This window comes from Cucurbita maxima, unplaced genomic scaffold, assembly GCF_002738345.1.
Source record: "Cucurbita maxima cultivar Rimu unplaced genomic scaffold, Cmax_1.0 Cma_Scf00070, whole genome shotgun sequence".
NCBI classification, from domain to species: domain Eukaryota; kingdom Viridiplantae; phylum Streptophyta; class Magnoliopsida; order Cucurbitales; family Cucurbitaceae; genus Cucurbita; species Cucurbita maxima.
Genome location: NW_019272086.1, coordinates 162,178 through 179,135, shown reverse-complemented (window position 1 = coordinate 179,135; position 16,958 = coordinate 162,178). Strand labels below are relative to the sequence as shown.

Below are 16,958 nucleotides of genomic sequence, written 5' to 3'. Positions count from 1 at the left end.
AAGGAAACAAATCTTAGAAAATATTTAAACTAAATACCTAAAAATACTACTATTTTGACAAATTCTTCCAATAGGCAACTCGACTTCTCCGCAGGTCCGTATACAAATAATATATCATTTCTTAGGTCTCCGACCCTCTTGAAGCCATTTTTTACCTAAAACATTTGAGGTTAGTAGACTCCTATTTACTCGGCTTTAGTTAGTTTTATGACTTATCTTAAAATAATCACCCTGCTTGATTAAGCTAAAATATTAATATGTCTCGTATATGTCATGTGAATTGATATAGGTGAGAATTGAACATTGGAAGCATAGTTTAGAAGTTACTACCAAGTAATTAGTAACTTCGGCGGCCAAGGCCAACGACGTAAGCCGGTTGGAGTTAACTAATTGATTGATGTATGATGGTACATGTCGTGTGGCCTGCCATATTAAATGTGTAATGCTTATACTATGTGATGCTTATGTGTTTTTGTACTGTCATATGATGTATATCATGTATGCGTGTTATATCCATTACACTGTATTACCAATAAATTGAAATGTCATGTTTGAAAGGTTATGTCTTACATATAAAGTTATGTCGTGGATTACGAGACATTTGTCATGTGTACATATTGCATATATAAAAAAATATTATGGAGAAAAAGAGAAAGGAAATGATATAAGTATTATGTTGTGAATCATACATGTTTGTATGTCATGTGCATCACGATACTTCCCTATTATGTTATGCTAGTATGGACGTGAACCTTTGATATTTATGTTCGTCATGATATCATGTGGATCTTTCCTTTTTCTGAGGCGTCAGGTGATGCGTAATGCTTTATGCACGACCAAGTCAGGCCCAGGGGTACGTATATAAGCCTGCCTGGTGGGTCCATGTGCGCGTATGTAGGCCGTGTGTGAAGAAGTACTATACATTCAACCCTGCCCATAACTAAAAAGAGCCTAAGGTCATGTTACGGTTTTAATAGATAGGTCTCATTCATGTATTATATGTGATTGCATTACTAACCCCAACAGCGGGGTGACTTACTGTATATTTCATAAAATACTCAAGTCACATATTACATTCATATTTTCTAGGTGAAGTTAAACTCATGCACAAATGACGGAGAACGCTAGAAAGACCGTAGAGGTCGTAGTAGATCGCATTAAATTTTTATTAGTAGTTGATAGGTGTTTTTAATGCCGTTTGTTTTATATTTAAAACTATGTTATGTTTAATTTCGTGGATTTGAACGGAATACGTAAGTCCATAGCTTCATTTTAAAGGTATTTATTATGATTTTTCACTTATGCAATTAAAGCATGCATGAGTTGACGTCACTAATTAGGTTAAGAAAATTAGGGGCATTAGAAAAATGAGGAAGAATCTGAAGAGGAAGTGATAACAGAAGGAGTTATCTGAAGAAAGCACACGGAGGAACAAAATAACACTATTATGGATGGAAGATTATGGGTACAAATTTTACGAAGAAGTTGAATACAATAATTTAGTTCTATTAACCTAACTACAGATCCAACTAACTTTGAAAACACGGTTCAAAATTCAAAATGGAGAGCTGTAATGGACTTGGAGACAGAAGTCATCGAAAGATATGAGACTCAGGAGTTGACAAATTTGTCCAAAGGAATGAAGAATATTGGAGTAAAGTGGGTTTTCAAAACTAAACTTAACGAAAACGGCGAAGTTGACAAGTATAAGGCTAGGTTGGTGGCCAAAAGGTATGCACAACAACATGATATAGACTCTACCGATGTGTTTGCACCGGTGGCTAAGTGGCATACTATTAGAATAATAATTTAAATACGCCATCCATACATCGACAATAACTAACTTACTTTTAAAATTTTATGGGTATTTTTTAAATACGCCCGACAATTTTTTGAATTAAAAAAAAAAGTTAAATAACATTAAAGAATTTATTTTAAAGTTGAAAGATATTTTTAAAAAATTATTATTTTTTTTGAAATAAAGAATAAAATTTAATAATGTTTTTTTTAAAAATAATAATTAAAATATAAATAATGGCTAAAATGTTAAAAATTAAAGTTCACATTCCACATTTCTTGGAATAAATTTTAAGGGAAAAAGGAGTGATTTTTATTATTAATTAAAAATGTTGTAAGGCTTCTGTTACTGAGCGAAAGAAAATCCGAGAAAAGGTCAAATGAGGAAGGGACCTGAAGTACATAATAAACAATGGCGACGAGCGTCGTATAATTCACTCACTCGGACTTTCGGAGAACTGAAGCGCCCGGGCGCAGGAACCGACGTCAATCCGCACACAACACTGTGGATTTCACTGATTGCTTCGATCATTGATTGTTGATTGATTGATTCATTCGGGTTCGAAAGAGTTGATTTGTTCGAGCTAAAGTTCAAGCTAGAGTTGAGTTCTTCCTTTTATCTGTAATCTTCATTTCTTGTTTGTTTATTCGAAGAAATCATCGAAACCCCATCATCCATCTGTGAATCATTACGGGACAGATAGAGAATTGGAATTTAAGTTATAGGTCATCTTTCTTCTGCCCCCACTGGGTTAGGGTTTTCTTTTCCGTTTTTCTTTTGGGCTTCACTCCTTATTTATACATCCATCTTACTCTCACTGCTTCTGAGTTGTTTAAATGTTCAAAAGTGGGAGGCGGCACGCCTACGACCCCATTCTGCTGCTAAATTTAACGCCGGTTTGAGACGCAGGGCCATTCTGGTTCGGATCATTCCTCTATTAGTTGTTTTGAGCTAAATTTGAGCTAGAAGTAGAAGATGGAAAATGGTTTCGAGGGGAGATCATTGGCTGAAAAATTCTCGGAGTTGGGCGTCAGTGCTGCTCCAGCAGAGCAATCTAACTCCCTCTCATCCAACAATCACAGTAACAACAACGATAGCAACTTGTTTCAGGTTTTGAAAGCTGTTGAAGCAGCCGAGGCTACCATCAAGCAACAGGTGCAACGAATTGTCCTTCCTCCCTCTCATTTCCTTTCTCTCAGCATCCCAACTTCATTATTACTTCCTCACGTTTTCTTTCTGAAACCCATTTCACGTTTTCAATTTTCAACATAATGCATACCGTTAATTGAGTATTATTTCCATTAAGAATGTTGTAGGAATGTAGAGAGACGTGCTGCAGGACCCGTACCTTTTTACTCATCGAAATCTGTTCACCCTTTCTGTGCAATTATCCATACCAGAAAATTCACCTGCTTGTTCCTGATCCTAGTTTGCATTTTTAATGACCCATTACTGTTTTACATATCATGCCAGGAACATTTGACTAAATTATACCATATATATTGTGGCTACAGCTCAGCCTCCATAGTTTAATGTTATATGCTGATGTGAGTGTATTTAAATACTATTAGGTGGAGGAAAATAATCGACTGAGGATTGAACTTCAGAAAAAGATTCAGGAACTTGAGAAATGTGTAAGTACTATAAGTTGAATTTACCTAAAATCTTATGTGTTCTTTTGGATGTAAATTGATTGTGGTTGATTTTTTGCACGCTTCTTTAATTATTTTCACTTCTTGCATTCAGTCCAGATGTTATACAGTACGCATATCAGTTTGAAAATAATTGGAACTTGTTATAAAGAACAAAGAACAAAGAAAAGGCAAGAAAACAGCCTAGGAGTTTGGGCTAGAGGAATCTCCTACGAAAGAATAAACATTGTAATGGTAAATAATCATGAGAGAGCTGTTACTTAAAATAAATTTCTTGTTGTTGACGATGTGTTGTATACTATTTGCAAAAGTTTCTTTGAAACCCCTTGTTTTCCTTTCACAAGAGCCAAGTAATAAAGTTCAATAAAATCTTAGCCTTGATTCTAAACCTCCAATCTGCAAGGACTTGGCCAATCATCATCTTTCTAGGTAGACACGTAGAATGATCATATTCATTCAAAAGAAAAGACCAGCCCTTAGAAGCAAAAGGATGATGAAGGAAAAGACACTCCAAAGATTTTTCATCCTTATTTCAAAGACAGCAAACTGAGGGGATAAGGCCCAGTTGGGGAATTGCATCTAACCTAAGCTATTGGATGCATCTATGTTTATTTGTGAAGGTAAAACTTGAAAAGACCAAACTCTTCATTGTGGTCCTAGTCTAATAAGAATTGAACATGCAAGATAAGGTTCAGAAACAGACAATTCCTTGGTTATTTTGCCCTAAGTTTTCTTTTTTATTGATGTTATATATATATTTTTTTTTCATGAGAGGCCAAAGGCTTCATTCACCAAGGGGATGAAAAATGAGGCAAGGAGATAAGACATAAAACTGGGAAGCACATCAAAATGATTTCAAAATGGAGAAATTGGTTTAATAGACTTTTATGTCCTTTGTCTTGTGGTCAAACTAGCTATTTGGGTTAGTTAAGTTTTAATTCTTACCTAGCTTTTCCTTTTCTGCTTTGGTTAGTTGGTTAGCTGGTTAGTTGTTAGTCTCGGCCAAGGCTTGTAAGTTGATCTACATGTACTCAGTTGAGGATTGATTGAAAAACTTAATAAAACTCCAAATTAAAGGATACCTCATATTGTTATCCGAGCATCGTGAGAAAGGGCTTGATGGCTAGCCAGTTCGATGTGTTGGGTCTAGGTGTAGCTCAACCAACACCGATGTGGAAGCATCTTACTACTCATGCACGACGAACAGAAGACGGCCATTTTGGAGTAACGAGGGCAGGGACTGTAAGAGGGCATATAATCAGCCTTATGTGGCCCTTATTCAATAAATCTTGAATTTGTTTTTGGAGTATGATATAATCTTTGGGGTTCATTTTATAATGTCGGAGGTTTGATAAATTGGAACCAAGAATTAGGTTAACGTGGCATTGGATATTGCATGAATGAGGTAATCCATGAGGTTCTTTTGTGATTTCAAGGAATTCTTGAAGAATTTGTCAGGCTTCTTGGTGATGTTAATTAAGTGGATCTGAATCAGACATAGGCAATGACCCTCACAATTCATTTGTGGTGTAGTTCCTTTCCACTAAGGATAGTAAAAAGAGGACTAGACTTCTTGATACTTCCTTTGTCAACATTTTCTTGTCTACTCATAGGCATCCAGATAAATTTCGTCCGCGTAATAAAATTTATACGTATTATCAGGCCCGTTGTGCAAGGCTTGAACATTGTATTGCCAAGGCCTTCCCATATTATGTGACAAATATCCATATATAGGATGTCACATACTATTTGTTCCTTGTAATTATTGCCAATTGCAATGGGACAGTGGGCTTCCCCAACTTTTTTGATCCAACTCACGAATGGGGATCAACCTTGAGTTTAAGGACTAAACGAACTTCCTAAACACAAGGTTTTCATTGCTACCACTATCTATTATCACTTACTTTTCTGTTAATGGTATACTGGGTTAAAACAAGCATGTTGCTTCTATTATCCCTTGTACTTCAGCGTTAATAGTATATTGGGTTAAAAAAAGAGCACGTTTCTAAGAGGAGCTGTTGCAACTCAAAATAATTGTTCTGTCTGTTCCTCATCATTGTTAGCATCTAGAGTTGCCATTGAGCCTTGCCAAGGACATTCATTGGACAAATGACATTGCTGACCACATTAAATCATTTACCCAAGGTAGGCCAATTGTAAAGAAAGTGGTTGTTGGTTTGTTTCCCTTCTAATCCTCTTGTTGGTCGAGTAGGTATTGATCTTTCATCAAAAGTTGTTCATAATCAACGGGAAGTAACCAATTTTTTATTAGCCTCAACATCTTGGCCATGTGTAGATTGGGCCCTTGCCATACCTTCAGTGATTGGTCTTTAGCAGGTCCCACCAGGCTACGACACCTCTTTCATTCAATTTAAACGCTATCGGTTTCACCTTCTTATCCTCTTGAGTACTGACATACACACAAAAGTTCTTGACATCCTTGACCGAATCTGAGAATAATTCAAGATCTAATTTCTCTCTTAAAGTTGGTAAATCCACCTTCATCGTTTAATCATTAATGTTACCGTAGTGCTTGAGCTATTGAGGATAGGCTTTGATTTGTTTGTTTTCTTGGAAAGGAGGATATTCAGGCATTTCTTCTTCATTGGATCTGCCCCATTCGGGTGGTCTTGATAAATCAAAACGTAATTTAGGTCTTTTGGCTTAAGGAGGAGTATTTCTTGGAGGATATTAAATGATCAATCATGTATCTTGGAGCTTCTTTGACCCATGTTGATAGGCTTCTATTGATTTTGGTACAAGGATAATTTTTGTAGGTTTTTTTTGTCCCTGTTGAGGCATTGTGGCTGTGGAGTTGGAATTGGGAGGTCAACTATTCAAGCTGCCAAGCTATAACACCCATTGTCAGGCACATTTCCATTACGTGCTCTTCAATGGAAAGTACTTGGATCGACAAGGTTCAAGGTAAAAGAGTGAGTAGAGGGTTGGAAGATTTGTGATTGGATGAAGTGACACCTTCAATGGTGGTGGAGGGATTCTTCTTTCTCTCCATTTCAACCCCTTCCAAGGAAGATTGTTCTGATACCGAGGTTGATGTAAAATAAATTCTTGTCGAAGTCTTTATTTAATGAAGAAGAAAATAAGCCAATATTAAGAAACAAGCTCTATATAGGGAGCTTGTTCAACAACGTAGCTAACCCATAGGTAAGACTTAATATAAAATAAAAGACTAATACTAACCATTTGGTAAAAGTCTAACTTCAACAAAAGGGTAAAGTTTAACCATATAGTAACTATAGGATAAACCTAATGCACCTTTCACTTAACCAACAAATGTCTGCACACACGAACCCTATCAAGAAGACAGTGAAACGGAACACGTAATGGATGAGTAAGAATTGGAGGATTTATCAATAGATCTAAAAATGGATGTTATTCAATGTTGGCTGTTGTTGATTTATTTAGTAAGATGTCACATCTTGTAAGAAAGCCACAAATGCTTTGAATATTGCTAATTTTTTCTTCCAAAAAATTGGTTGCCTATATGGGATTCTTAAGACTAGTATCATATCTTGGCATTAAGTTAATGAGCTTGGAAGAAATTTTTTGAGGCAATTTGGTACTAGCTTGTGTGCACTTCAGGCCATCCCCAAATGGATGGTCAATGGAGGTTATTAGTCAAATCCTTAGCAATCTTATATGATGTGTGAGAACCCACATTGATGGGGACACAATCCCACATTGGTTGGGGAGGAGAACGAAACACCCTTTATAAGGGTGTGGAAACCTTTCCCTAGCAGACGCGTTGTAAAGCCTTGAGGGGAAGCCTGAAAGGGAAGGTCCAAAGAGGACAATATTTGAGGGAAAGGGGAAGCCTGAAAGTTGGGCCATTCAACATCTTTGCTAAATTTGTCACCAGAGGGTACCTTGTTGATAGCTAATCTCATTTACACATCAAGTTAACATTTAATATTGTTGATCTTTATAATTACCATGCTAGGGATGAGTTCTCTTTGGTTCCTTATTCAGTCAAGGTCAAGTTATTTTTGAGGTGGAGAAAGTCTTTCTTTTTTCATGTGGCCTAACTAGCCGTTAGATTGGTTAAGGTTTGACCACTAGTAGCTTTTCCTTATGTGTTCTAGTTAGTTGGTTAGTTGTTGTTTCTGTTACTTGTTAGTCTTGGCATCGTACCATAAATTGATGTACATGTCCTCGGCGGAGGTTGATTTCAAACAATGAAACTCTCAAGGATACAACAGAAATTGAAGAAGCCTCTCTCTCTCTCTCTATATATATATATGTATGTATAGATATATTTGGATAAGTGACATTCAAAGAGAAGCTAAAAGGAACAACCTAAGGGGGCTCGAGGTAGAGGACACAATATATGCAAATACAATGTACATTTCAGAGAATAACACTTGTAACATTTCTCCAAAGGATTTTTTCTTTTCCCCTAAAGCTGCCGTGTCCTTGAGTTCTAAGAAACTAAAAACCATTTTGTTAAGTTAAACCTTTCTTTCCAGTTACTTTTTCAATTAAAAACCTACTATATTCCATAAGAAGGTGACTGTAGTCTTCCATTATGCCCAATCAGGCAAATTTATCCAACGCAAAATAGCTTTTGGTTTAAGTTAATATGGATACCATTTGCAACTTCTTGATGTATCCCAGTATCAGCAATGGGTTGGATCTCTTCCATACATTTCTATGCTGATTGTCATCTACGATTGCTGCTCGTTTGCAACTTAGGTTCATTAGCTCGCCAAGTTATCTTTATATGCGATGCAGGTACTTGAAATTTCTCTTCTTACTCACACTTGATTGTTTGATTTGAATAGGAAACAAGACACCTTTTTATTGGTAATATGAAATAGATGTACTATGATTGTTAGGTGTTATGAATGTCCCTTTCGTGGATATTGCTCTTGCTCTCTGTTATTTGTTTGCGTACAACATATTGCTCAATTGTATCTAATAATTTGTTTTTGACATGCTATCATTTTTTCATTGAATGTGGCAGAAGGTTGATGAACCTTTGGCTCAAAGGTTTCATTCCTCAAACCAATGGAATGAGAAGGTCCATCATGAATCTAATGGGGATCATCAATCAGATAGTTCAGTTGATTACGAAAGGCATAGATTTAAGAATAATGTTTCTGTTGTTGATTCACACGGAACGCTAGTTGTCCATCAAGATGTTGAGCACAAAGATGAAGTTTCCATGCAAGTTGATACAGAATCTCGCTTTGAGGACAGCAAGTCGGACAGGATGGTAAAAGCTCTTACCAGTGTTCTGCCTCCAGTTGATAATGCTGGTTGCTCGCAGTTCTCATCACCATCTACAACATCTTTATCTGCTAGCAGGCAAGTAAAAAAGGATGTCATTCATCCTTACTGGTGAAATGATATTATGTTATTCGTTTGCATAAAATATTGAACATGTAAACTATTATGGGACTTTCCAGGTTTACAGTGGATGTAGAATATGATCCACGGATTAAGTTGTCTGGACATGGCATGATGCCAAAGTCTGATGCAAATAATCCCAACAGTCTCTGGAAGCAGGTACATATCTCTTGGTTCTAGCACTATTTTTTTCCATATATTTACGAGGAAGCCACTCTGATCTATGTTTCATATTTAGGACCTTGTTGTTAAAGTCCAGGAACATGAAGATGAAATTGTGCAGTTGCGGAAGCATCTTGCTGATTATTCTACCAAGGTAAAATGAATCATATGGAATATCTTAGCCCATTGCTTTGATGACTTTGATTTGATTGTTCTATCCATTTTTGTTAGGAAATATTTTACTTGGAGACGATATTAATTCTTTTTGTAACAGGAGGCACAAATACGAAATGAAAAATATGTTCTGGAAAAACGAATTGCCTATATGCGTTTGGTAAGCAGGGTTTTATTTTGAACTCAATTTCAATTGCCTTCCTTAAACTTCTTAATTTTATGATTTTCATCGTTTCCATTCTGATTGGTTCTCTGCGGTTGGACTTCTTTTCCTTCTTGGTGTTCTTCGTTAGGCCTTTGATCAACAACAACAAGATCTTGTTGATGCTGCTTCTAAAGCTCTCTCATATAGACAAGAAATAATTGAGGAAAATATTCGTCTTACATATGCATTGCAGGTTCGTTCCTTCCTATGCCATTTCTGACGTGGCTTCTGGTTTTTTCAGAATGCTCAATTTTGTTACCATTAACTAGTTTGATATAAATCTAGTAGCTATTAAAATGAAAATTGCATTTTCTTTCCTAATATGAACTCTAACGAACTCCTCGACTCTAATCTGGTTATATCAGGAAGCACAACAAGAGAGAACCACATTTGTATCATCGCTACTACCTCTTCTTGCGGAATATTCACTTCAGCCTCCTGTGCCTGATGCTCAGTCCATCATCAGCAATGTCAAGGTGAGCCTTTTAAGTATGTGGATTTGTATGAATCACCTTAGAACTTTGCAAGTTTACTGGAGGGATATGACTATGATAGTGGTACAGTGAGGATAAAAGGATAACTCTCCCCAAGACGTTTAACCTTCAGTTGTTATTATGATTCCATAGTGTCTAGTACAACTTATAAGCCCTCTATTATAGGGTATTTAACAAGCTATGTTCTAAAAATACTAAAAAAAAAAAAAAAACTAAAAAGCTTAAACCAAGAATTGACTTAACTACTCGGGTAATTCCCTACTTCAATTCCCACTCTCTTAAAAAATTTGTTCTCGAGTTCAAAATAGAAAGTGGAAAGAAGTTGAGAAATCATCCACCACTGGAATGATTTTTTGATGGTTGCAAAATAGTCCAACCGAAAAGGACTTTTGAAGCTCATCAACAAGCCAATGAAGTGAACCAATTCATCTCAATATTTGATGTCCATGCCTCCTATGTTAGCTCATCGGAATTTTGAATTCAACTTTTTGAATGATATGTCGACTATCCCATCAATCATTCTCCATCAACAGAAAAAACCTTCTCGGTCAAAGTAAGAAACATATGCATCATTAAACACTCAAGTGATCGGTTTTTCACTCTCCCTAAACTAGGGATCCGTTTGATGGTTGATTTTTAGTTTCTCTTCCCTCCTAGAAGCCCCTCAACCAATTTTTTTTTTTTTCAAGGAATCGAGAGTGGATGAATGTCTTATGGATAAAGCAATTTTTTGAATTGCAAAAGATACTGTGAAAATAGTAAAGCTTGGTGTTAATGATGGCCTAATAAGCTCAGTTTATCGGTTGGTGTCGATGAATTCAGATGGACCAATTCCCTTTCTTCTCAAAAACCCATTGACTCAATAACAAATCCCCATTCATGCGAATCCATCAAATAAAGAAGCTTTCAATGTCCAAAGTCAAAGGAAAAAGCCTATTTACACCAACCAACCGAAGAAACAATAGACTGACTGCAACAACCCAAGCCCACCGCTAGTAGATATTGTCCGTTTTAGCATGTTATGTATCGTTGTCAGCCTCACGGTTTTAAAACGTGTCTATTAGGGAGAGGTTTCCACATCCTTATAAGGAATGCTTCGTTTGCCTCTCCAACCGATGTGAGATCTCACAATTCATCTCTCCTTGGGGGCCAGCGTCCTCGTTGGCACACCGCCCGGTATCTGACTCTAATACCATTTGTAACATCCGAAGCCCACCGTTAGTAGATATTGTCTTTTTTGGACTTTCCCTTTAAGGGCCTCTGCTCGTTTTTAAACGCTTCTACTAGGGAGAGGTTTCCACACCCTTATAAGGAATGCTTCGTTTTCCTCTTCAACCGATGTGAGATCTCACACAGACCCAAGCATTGCTCACGATTTCTTGTAAGCTGGCATCTCTCAACCTTTGCTCATCATCATTATCCTTAGCCAACACTTCCCTAGATCTCTTCAACAAGGTGCATTTGGTTTCAGCTCAATTAGCCTATTGCATCCTGACAAGTAATCCTTGCTCTATAGGCATACTGCAGGGAGCTGAAAGTCACTTTCATATAGAGATTGAATCAGAGTTAAGAACTTCCCCACGAGGTGCATTGAAACTTTTTCCATTGTTGGAGCCTTGCATGGAGGATATATGGAGACCTCAAAGAAAGCACTATCCTTAACAAATATGATGGAAGTTAGTATTAAAGTTGAGGAGAATTCTTTCAGCTTCCTATCAGCAGTGTTACATCTTCCGTTACCTCCATCCTCGCCATTGATAGTCCAAATCGATCCATTTTTTGAAGTCGAACTATTATCGGCTACTTGACCAACGTCCATGGCAATCAACCCCAATCCTCATTAATAGAGGTACAAGTGTGTGCCTAAGTTGATGAAAGGGCAAAGTCACGTTTGCTCATCATATTGGGAGATCCTACACACACTCCCATAGAATCGTACCTTCGAGCACCAAACCCACCGAATAAGTTGTCCTTAAACTTCCTCCAGTTTTTGTGTGGATGACCTAAAGATTTGTGATTTGGTTGACTTTTTCGGAACAAAATTTTTTAACCTTTTGTTGCCTGTAACCAAGCCTTTTTGTGGATCTTTTTTCTCTTTTCCCTTATATCTCTTGCTCTCACTCATGGTTTTTCCCACCCACTTGTGGCTTTTGCTCTCTCATGCTCTCCTTGCATGTGAGTTTGTTAGACGCTGCAAGTTGTTAGTGTCACATTTATTGCCACCAGGTTGTACCTTCATGCATTGTTGAGAGAGAATATCATCCTGGTCGCCATCACCAGGGGAAGAAGGCAGGGGAGCGGCAACACTAAACACGTGAGTGGGAGAGGGAGTAAGAAAAGGGAGAGATTAGAGAGAGGAACAATACGAGAGTTAATAGGGAGGAAGAATGAAAAATATTTTAAAAGTTTGAGAAGGGTTTAGAGAATTTTATTGTGAAAAACCTGGTCAATCTCATTTGGGCCCAATTTTTTTAGCTCAATATGCTCTCTTTGCCCCCTCTTACTCAAATCCTTACCTTTAACCCCAACATACTACCTTCACTCATTTGCTCATTATGACTCCTATGCATTTATGTCTCTGCCCCACTCAACAGGTATTAACCCACCTTATTTCAACCTTTTCTTCACTTGGCTCACCAGCACATGGCTTTTGCATCATGCCTAATCCATCCAATAGAAGAAGAGTGCAATAACAAAGAAACTACCATAAAGTCATTGGGGAGCTTCAAAATTTACACCCTATCGTCAACTAAGACTGACTTAGTTAAGGACATGTCGATCACCACTTGATAAGTTTCAATACCTGGGATGTTAGGGTTGTGGGCTCTTGAAAGTAGAGAACCCTCATCAAAGATTTATTATCATTGTTCATTCTTCATGAGACTAAATTATCTTCTATCAACACTAGATTCATCAAGTCAAATTGGATCTCTAGGAACATTGGTTGGTAATCTCTCAACACTATTGGCTCCTCTTGGTCGCTACAACTCTCCTGAGAGGAGGCGCCCTTTCTTCCAGAGTTAGGGTCTATTTTGCTGAGTTTCTTAGAGAGAGTTGTCTAACACCTATCCACTTGTGATGGTTTCCAATACGTGTCTTCTTTTGGTGAAGGTTGTTCGAACTTTTCCTATGAGTATTGGTGGCATATTAATCCTTGGGAATGATCCCTCCCTATCACTATACATGGAGCTTAATCTTGGTTAGATCTTATCCTTCAAATCCCGTGACCCTTGGATTCTAGGGGTAATTTCAATGTTACTTGATGGCCTAGCAAAAAATTACCTACTCTTTGCCCACCGGAGTATGAAGCTCTTTAATTTATTCATTGAAAACGTTGGCCTTAGGGATATCCCTCTCCAAAACGGCAGGTTCACCTGGTCTTGTAATAGAGAAGCTTCCACTTTGTCTCACATTGATAGATTTTTAGTCTTTGACGAAGTGAGAGCTGAGAGATTTTCCTAAAAAATTGTCTTACTGATGTGCATTTTTTAAAATTTATATTAGATGAACATTGTTGTCTAGATTCGCTTTTTAATACAATATTAATGCCATGAAAATTCAATTCAAGTTCCAAATAATTATCCTTGATCTAATGAATTTATTTATTTTAACCTGAGACGAAACTTTTCATTGAATAAAGGAAAAAGATTAATTTATTATTACGGCTAAAAGAAGAAATTACCAATGATGTGCTAAATATTTCACGGACTTTATTTTTCCAAATAACTTCCAGAAGTTGCCTATTTTTCCCCCGAAACACTATATAATGGCCCTTACTCATGAATGCATTAATAAATGACTAATGTATGCTCTATTCTTTCATAATCCTGTCAAACTTGTGTAATGAGGGTGCAAGAATTTTACTGAGGTTTAATTACTCTAATAAATCTTATATAAGCTTTTAATTTGTTTTCTTTTAAAACAAGAAATGAGACTTCTCCAATGTAATAAAACAAGACTAATGTTCAAAAGATACCAGCTTTACAAAGGAGCAATAAAAGCAAAAAAATAACAAAAATAAAATATAATAACTATAAAGGAAAGATTAAGGCATTCCAATTGAGACACATTTCCTGTAGAGAAAATTCACCTAAGGCTTTAAGAGGAAACACCAAGATGAAGCCTTCAAACGAGTTAATTCAAAACTATCGAACCAAGGAAATTTCTTTTCCTGAAAAGTTATCTGGTTTCTTCAGCTCACAGTGTTGAACCAAAGCAACTTTTCCTTGGAATTCAAAAGAGGATGAATGAGTAATTGAGATATATTTCTTCTGACAATTTTGGAAAATACCCAATGAGGTTGAAAATCTCAAACTGGATGAGCATCCAAAAAAGACAGGATGAATATAATCTCAAAACAACTTGTCTGTTCTGTTAAAATAAATGGAAAGGTAACTCTTGGGTGTTTATGTATTCTTGCAGATTCTATTTAAGCACTTGCAGGAGAAGCTTCTTCTCACTGAGGTACTGATAATTTATTAGATTAATGATAGCTAGGAAACTGTAATTTAAACATTCATTTTCTTTGCTTCTCTTCATTGTTCTCCCAACTTACTTTGTGTTGATAGACAAAATTGAAGGAGTCCCAGTATCAATTAACACCTTGGCGCTCTGATGCAAGCCACTCAAGTTTTGCACCACAGTCACCCGTTCATTCAATTGGTGCAACCTTGACCACTTCAGTATGCTCACATCTCTCTTGTACCCTCATTTTTGAATTAATCTCCTTCTCTTAATTTTCTAAATTTTATGCCAGAATAAAAATGGGCTTGAACTGGTTCCTCAACCTCCATACTGGAACGGGAAGATGCCAGTTTCTTCTTCTGATGCTCAGACCACAGCTGATTGGGATCTACCAACTCATCATCAGATTGGTTTAGGTGTTGGTGTTGCAAAAAAGTTGGAACCAGATGATTTGGGGAGGTATTCACATCATGCAAGCAGGTGAGCCTGGTCACATGAAGACTGCTACTGAACTGAATACAATAACAACCATCCCGTTGTTGGTGCGTTCTGCTTTCATTGCATATTTTATGTTGCATGCCAAATGTGTTATTATTGTCCGGAGATGAATGTTGATTTACAACATTACTTATCTCATGAATGACATATTTCATTATGCTTTGGAACCCCTCGTATCATCTTTTGTTTGATTCTAATAATTTTCTCAGGAGTAGCGATCTTAATTTCTGATTATTGATTTGGGTCATCTTTCTCACTTCAACAGTACCACCATTTTTAGTATTTATTCAGTTATGAGGTATTTTAACATTTTATGCTTTCTGTTATATGCCAACAATCAATGAACAACCAAAAACGTTCATCCTTTTTAGGTTCTCCCACAAACATTATTATTTCACTGAAGTCCCAGCTTCCATAAGAGTGCACAAACTACATTAGCCTATTAAGCTTCACATGTTTTCTCGTACCTTCATAGCTTTAGGGTTGAAACTGTCTGACCTCACTTATTCTTAACTCCATAGACAGATCATTCTAGCCATGGGAACTGAATTCTCATGGAAAAAACATGAAGATTTTAGTTTTTGTCAGAATGAAAATAGAGTACGGTCCTATGGATTCAACTTCATCTTTGGCCATATTTTCAGATGACCTCCTTCTGCCCCAAGAAATATTGTCCATTAAAAATTTTGATTTCTTTGGCCCCTAATCACAGCTCCAGAGAATATGACCAAGTTCCTCAGTTACCTCCCTCACAAGAATACAACACATCATACAAAAGTTCGGGCTTGGTTGGACTGGACATAGGGGTTGCATAGAGATGATTGGGTCCTTCTCCACCCTCCTTTTAGCGAGAAAGGAAAGTTTTTGTGAAAGTGGGGCAAGTGATATTTTGTGGTAGCTTTGAGGGAAGAGGAACAATAAGTTTTTTAGTAGGCTTGAGAGATCTCCAAGTGATGTTTGGTCCCTCGGTAGTTTCTAGGTTTCTTTGTGGACTTTGGTTGATGAGCATTTTTGTAATTATCTGTTTGGTCTTATTTTATTTGATTGAAGGCCTTTCTTGTAGTCTGCTTCCTTTTGTGGGCTCAATTTTTATTTGTCCTTGTATTCTTAAATTTTTTTTTCTCAATGAACAAAAGAAAAGATCTCCACAATGTTTCTTGGTAGGATATCTAATTTGTGCACATAATGTTTCATTTTTTCTTATATTTCACAGAGAAGTCCGATTGATATCTTGGAAATCCATTCTCTTTGAGCGGGGTAATTCAAGCGGTTTATTGTGTTTGTCACCAAACTAAATGTGTTCTTACTTAAGTTGACACCTTGAAGGTCCTGGCTTAACACCCTCAAAGCCCTTGGGCAGAGGCATGTACAACTTTTTATATAACTTGATGCAAGATAACCAAATTGAAGCTAGAAGTTCTTGTGAGCCAACAAAGGGTCTGAACCATCCTGATGGAGTTCTGGATCGATGTAGAAGCAAGTGGATCATGTTGTTGAGAACCTAGATGATGAAATGAGATGCAACTTGAAGGATCTTGACCTAGATTAGAGGCAAGGTTGAGCCTTAGAACTTGACCTATAGTAGAGGAAAGTCGGTTAAAGGCACAATTGAAGGAAAATACACATACGAGCGACGTATATGGCCGAATTTCAAGCTATTGCATAAGGACTATGTGAGATTTTATGGTTGAAGATAAGCCTTGGTGACTTGAAATGGCTCGATAAAGTTGTACTACGACAATAATTCAGCTATCGTTATTGACCATAATTCTATCCAGTATGATAGGACAAAGCATATTGAAATCATTAGGCATTTGTTAAGGAAAAGTTAAAAGAAGGGGGTAGTATGCATGGGTTATGTGCCAACGACTTCAATTGATAGTTGTGCTAACAAAAGGACTTCATTTTCATGAGTTAGTATCTAAGTTAAACAATGAATGATATCTATTCCTCAGCTTGAGGGGGAGTGTCGAAGGAATATCCTTAATTTGAGGAAGGTTGGTGTAATCCTACTTAAGAAGGGAATTAGCCTATTTTTGGTTTCTTTTTTTCTATTGTTTTCTATTCCCTACAAGATTAGTTAGCTTTTCTTTTCTATTTTCTATTCCCTAGAGGATTATTTATCTTTTTTTTTTTTTTTT

The 16,958-nt window shown here is 36.8% G+C and overlaps 1 protein-coding gene across 5 annotated transcripts in view; it reads left to right on the top strand.

Annotated features, from left to right (window-relative positions):
- Nucleotides 1-2,151: 2,151 nt before the first annotated feature.
- Nucleotides 2,152-16,958, top strand: part of LOC111472378 — a 23,699-nt gene continuing 8,892 nt past the window's right edge. Inside the window, exons 1-12 of one of the 5 annotated variants that reach the window (XM_023118065.1) lie at nucleotides 2,152-2,953; nucleotides 3,370-3,432; nucleotides 8,435-8,510; nucleotides 8,598-8,778; nucleotides 8,880-8,979; nucleotides 9,059-9,136; nucleotides 9,257-9,316; nucleotides 9,450-9,554; nucleotides 9,727-9,837; nucleotides 14,278-14,319; nucleotides 14,424-14,537; nucleotides 14,612-14,799. In XM_023118065.1, coding sequence (XP_022973833.1) covers nucleotides 2,774-2,953; nucleotides 3,370-3,432; nucleotides 8,435-8,510; nucleotides 8,598-8,778; nucleotides 8,880-8,979; nucleotides 9,059-9,136; nucleotides 9,257-9,316; nucleotides 9,450-9,554; nucleotides 9,727-9,837; nucleotides 14,278-14,319; nucleotides 14,424-14,537; nucleotides 14,612-14,799 — 1,298 coding nt within the window. In that variant the 5' untranslated portion in view covers nucleotides 2,152-2,773. Of the gene's footprint in view, nucleotides 2,954-3,369; nucleotides 3,433-8,181; nucleotides 8,203-8,434; nucleotides 8,779-8,879; nucleotides 8,980-9,058; nucleotides 9,137-9,256; nucleotides 9,317-9,449; nucleotides 9,555-9,726; nucleotides 9,838-14,277; nucleotides 14,320-14,423; nucleotides 14,538-14,611; nucleotides 14,800-16,958 lie in introns of those variants that run through there. The other 4 variants (XM_023118063.1, XM_023118064.1, XM_023118062.1 and 1 more) reach the window with 4 other exon arrangements.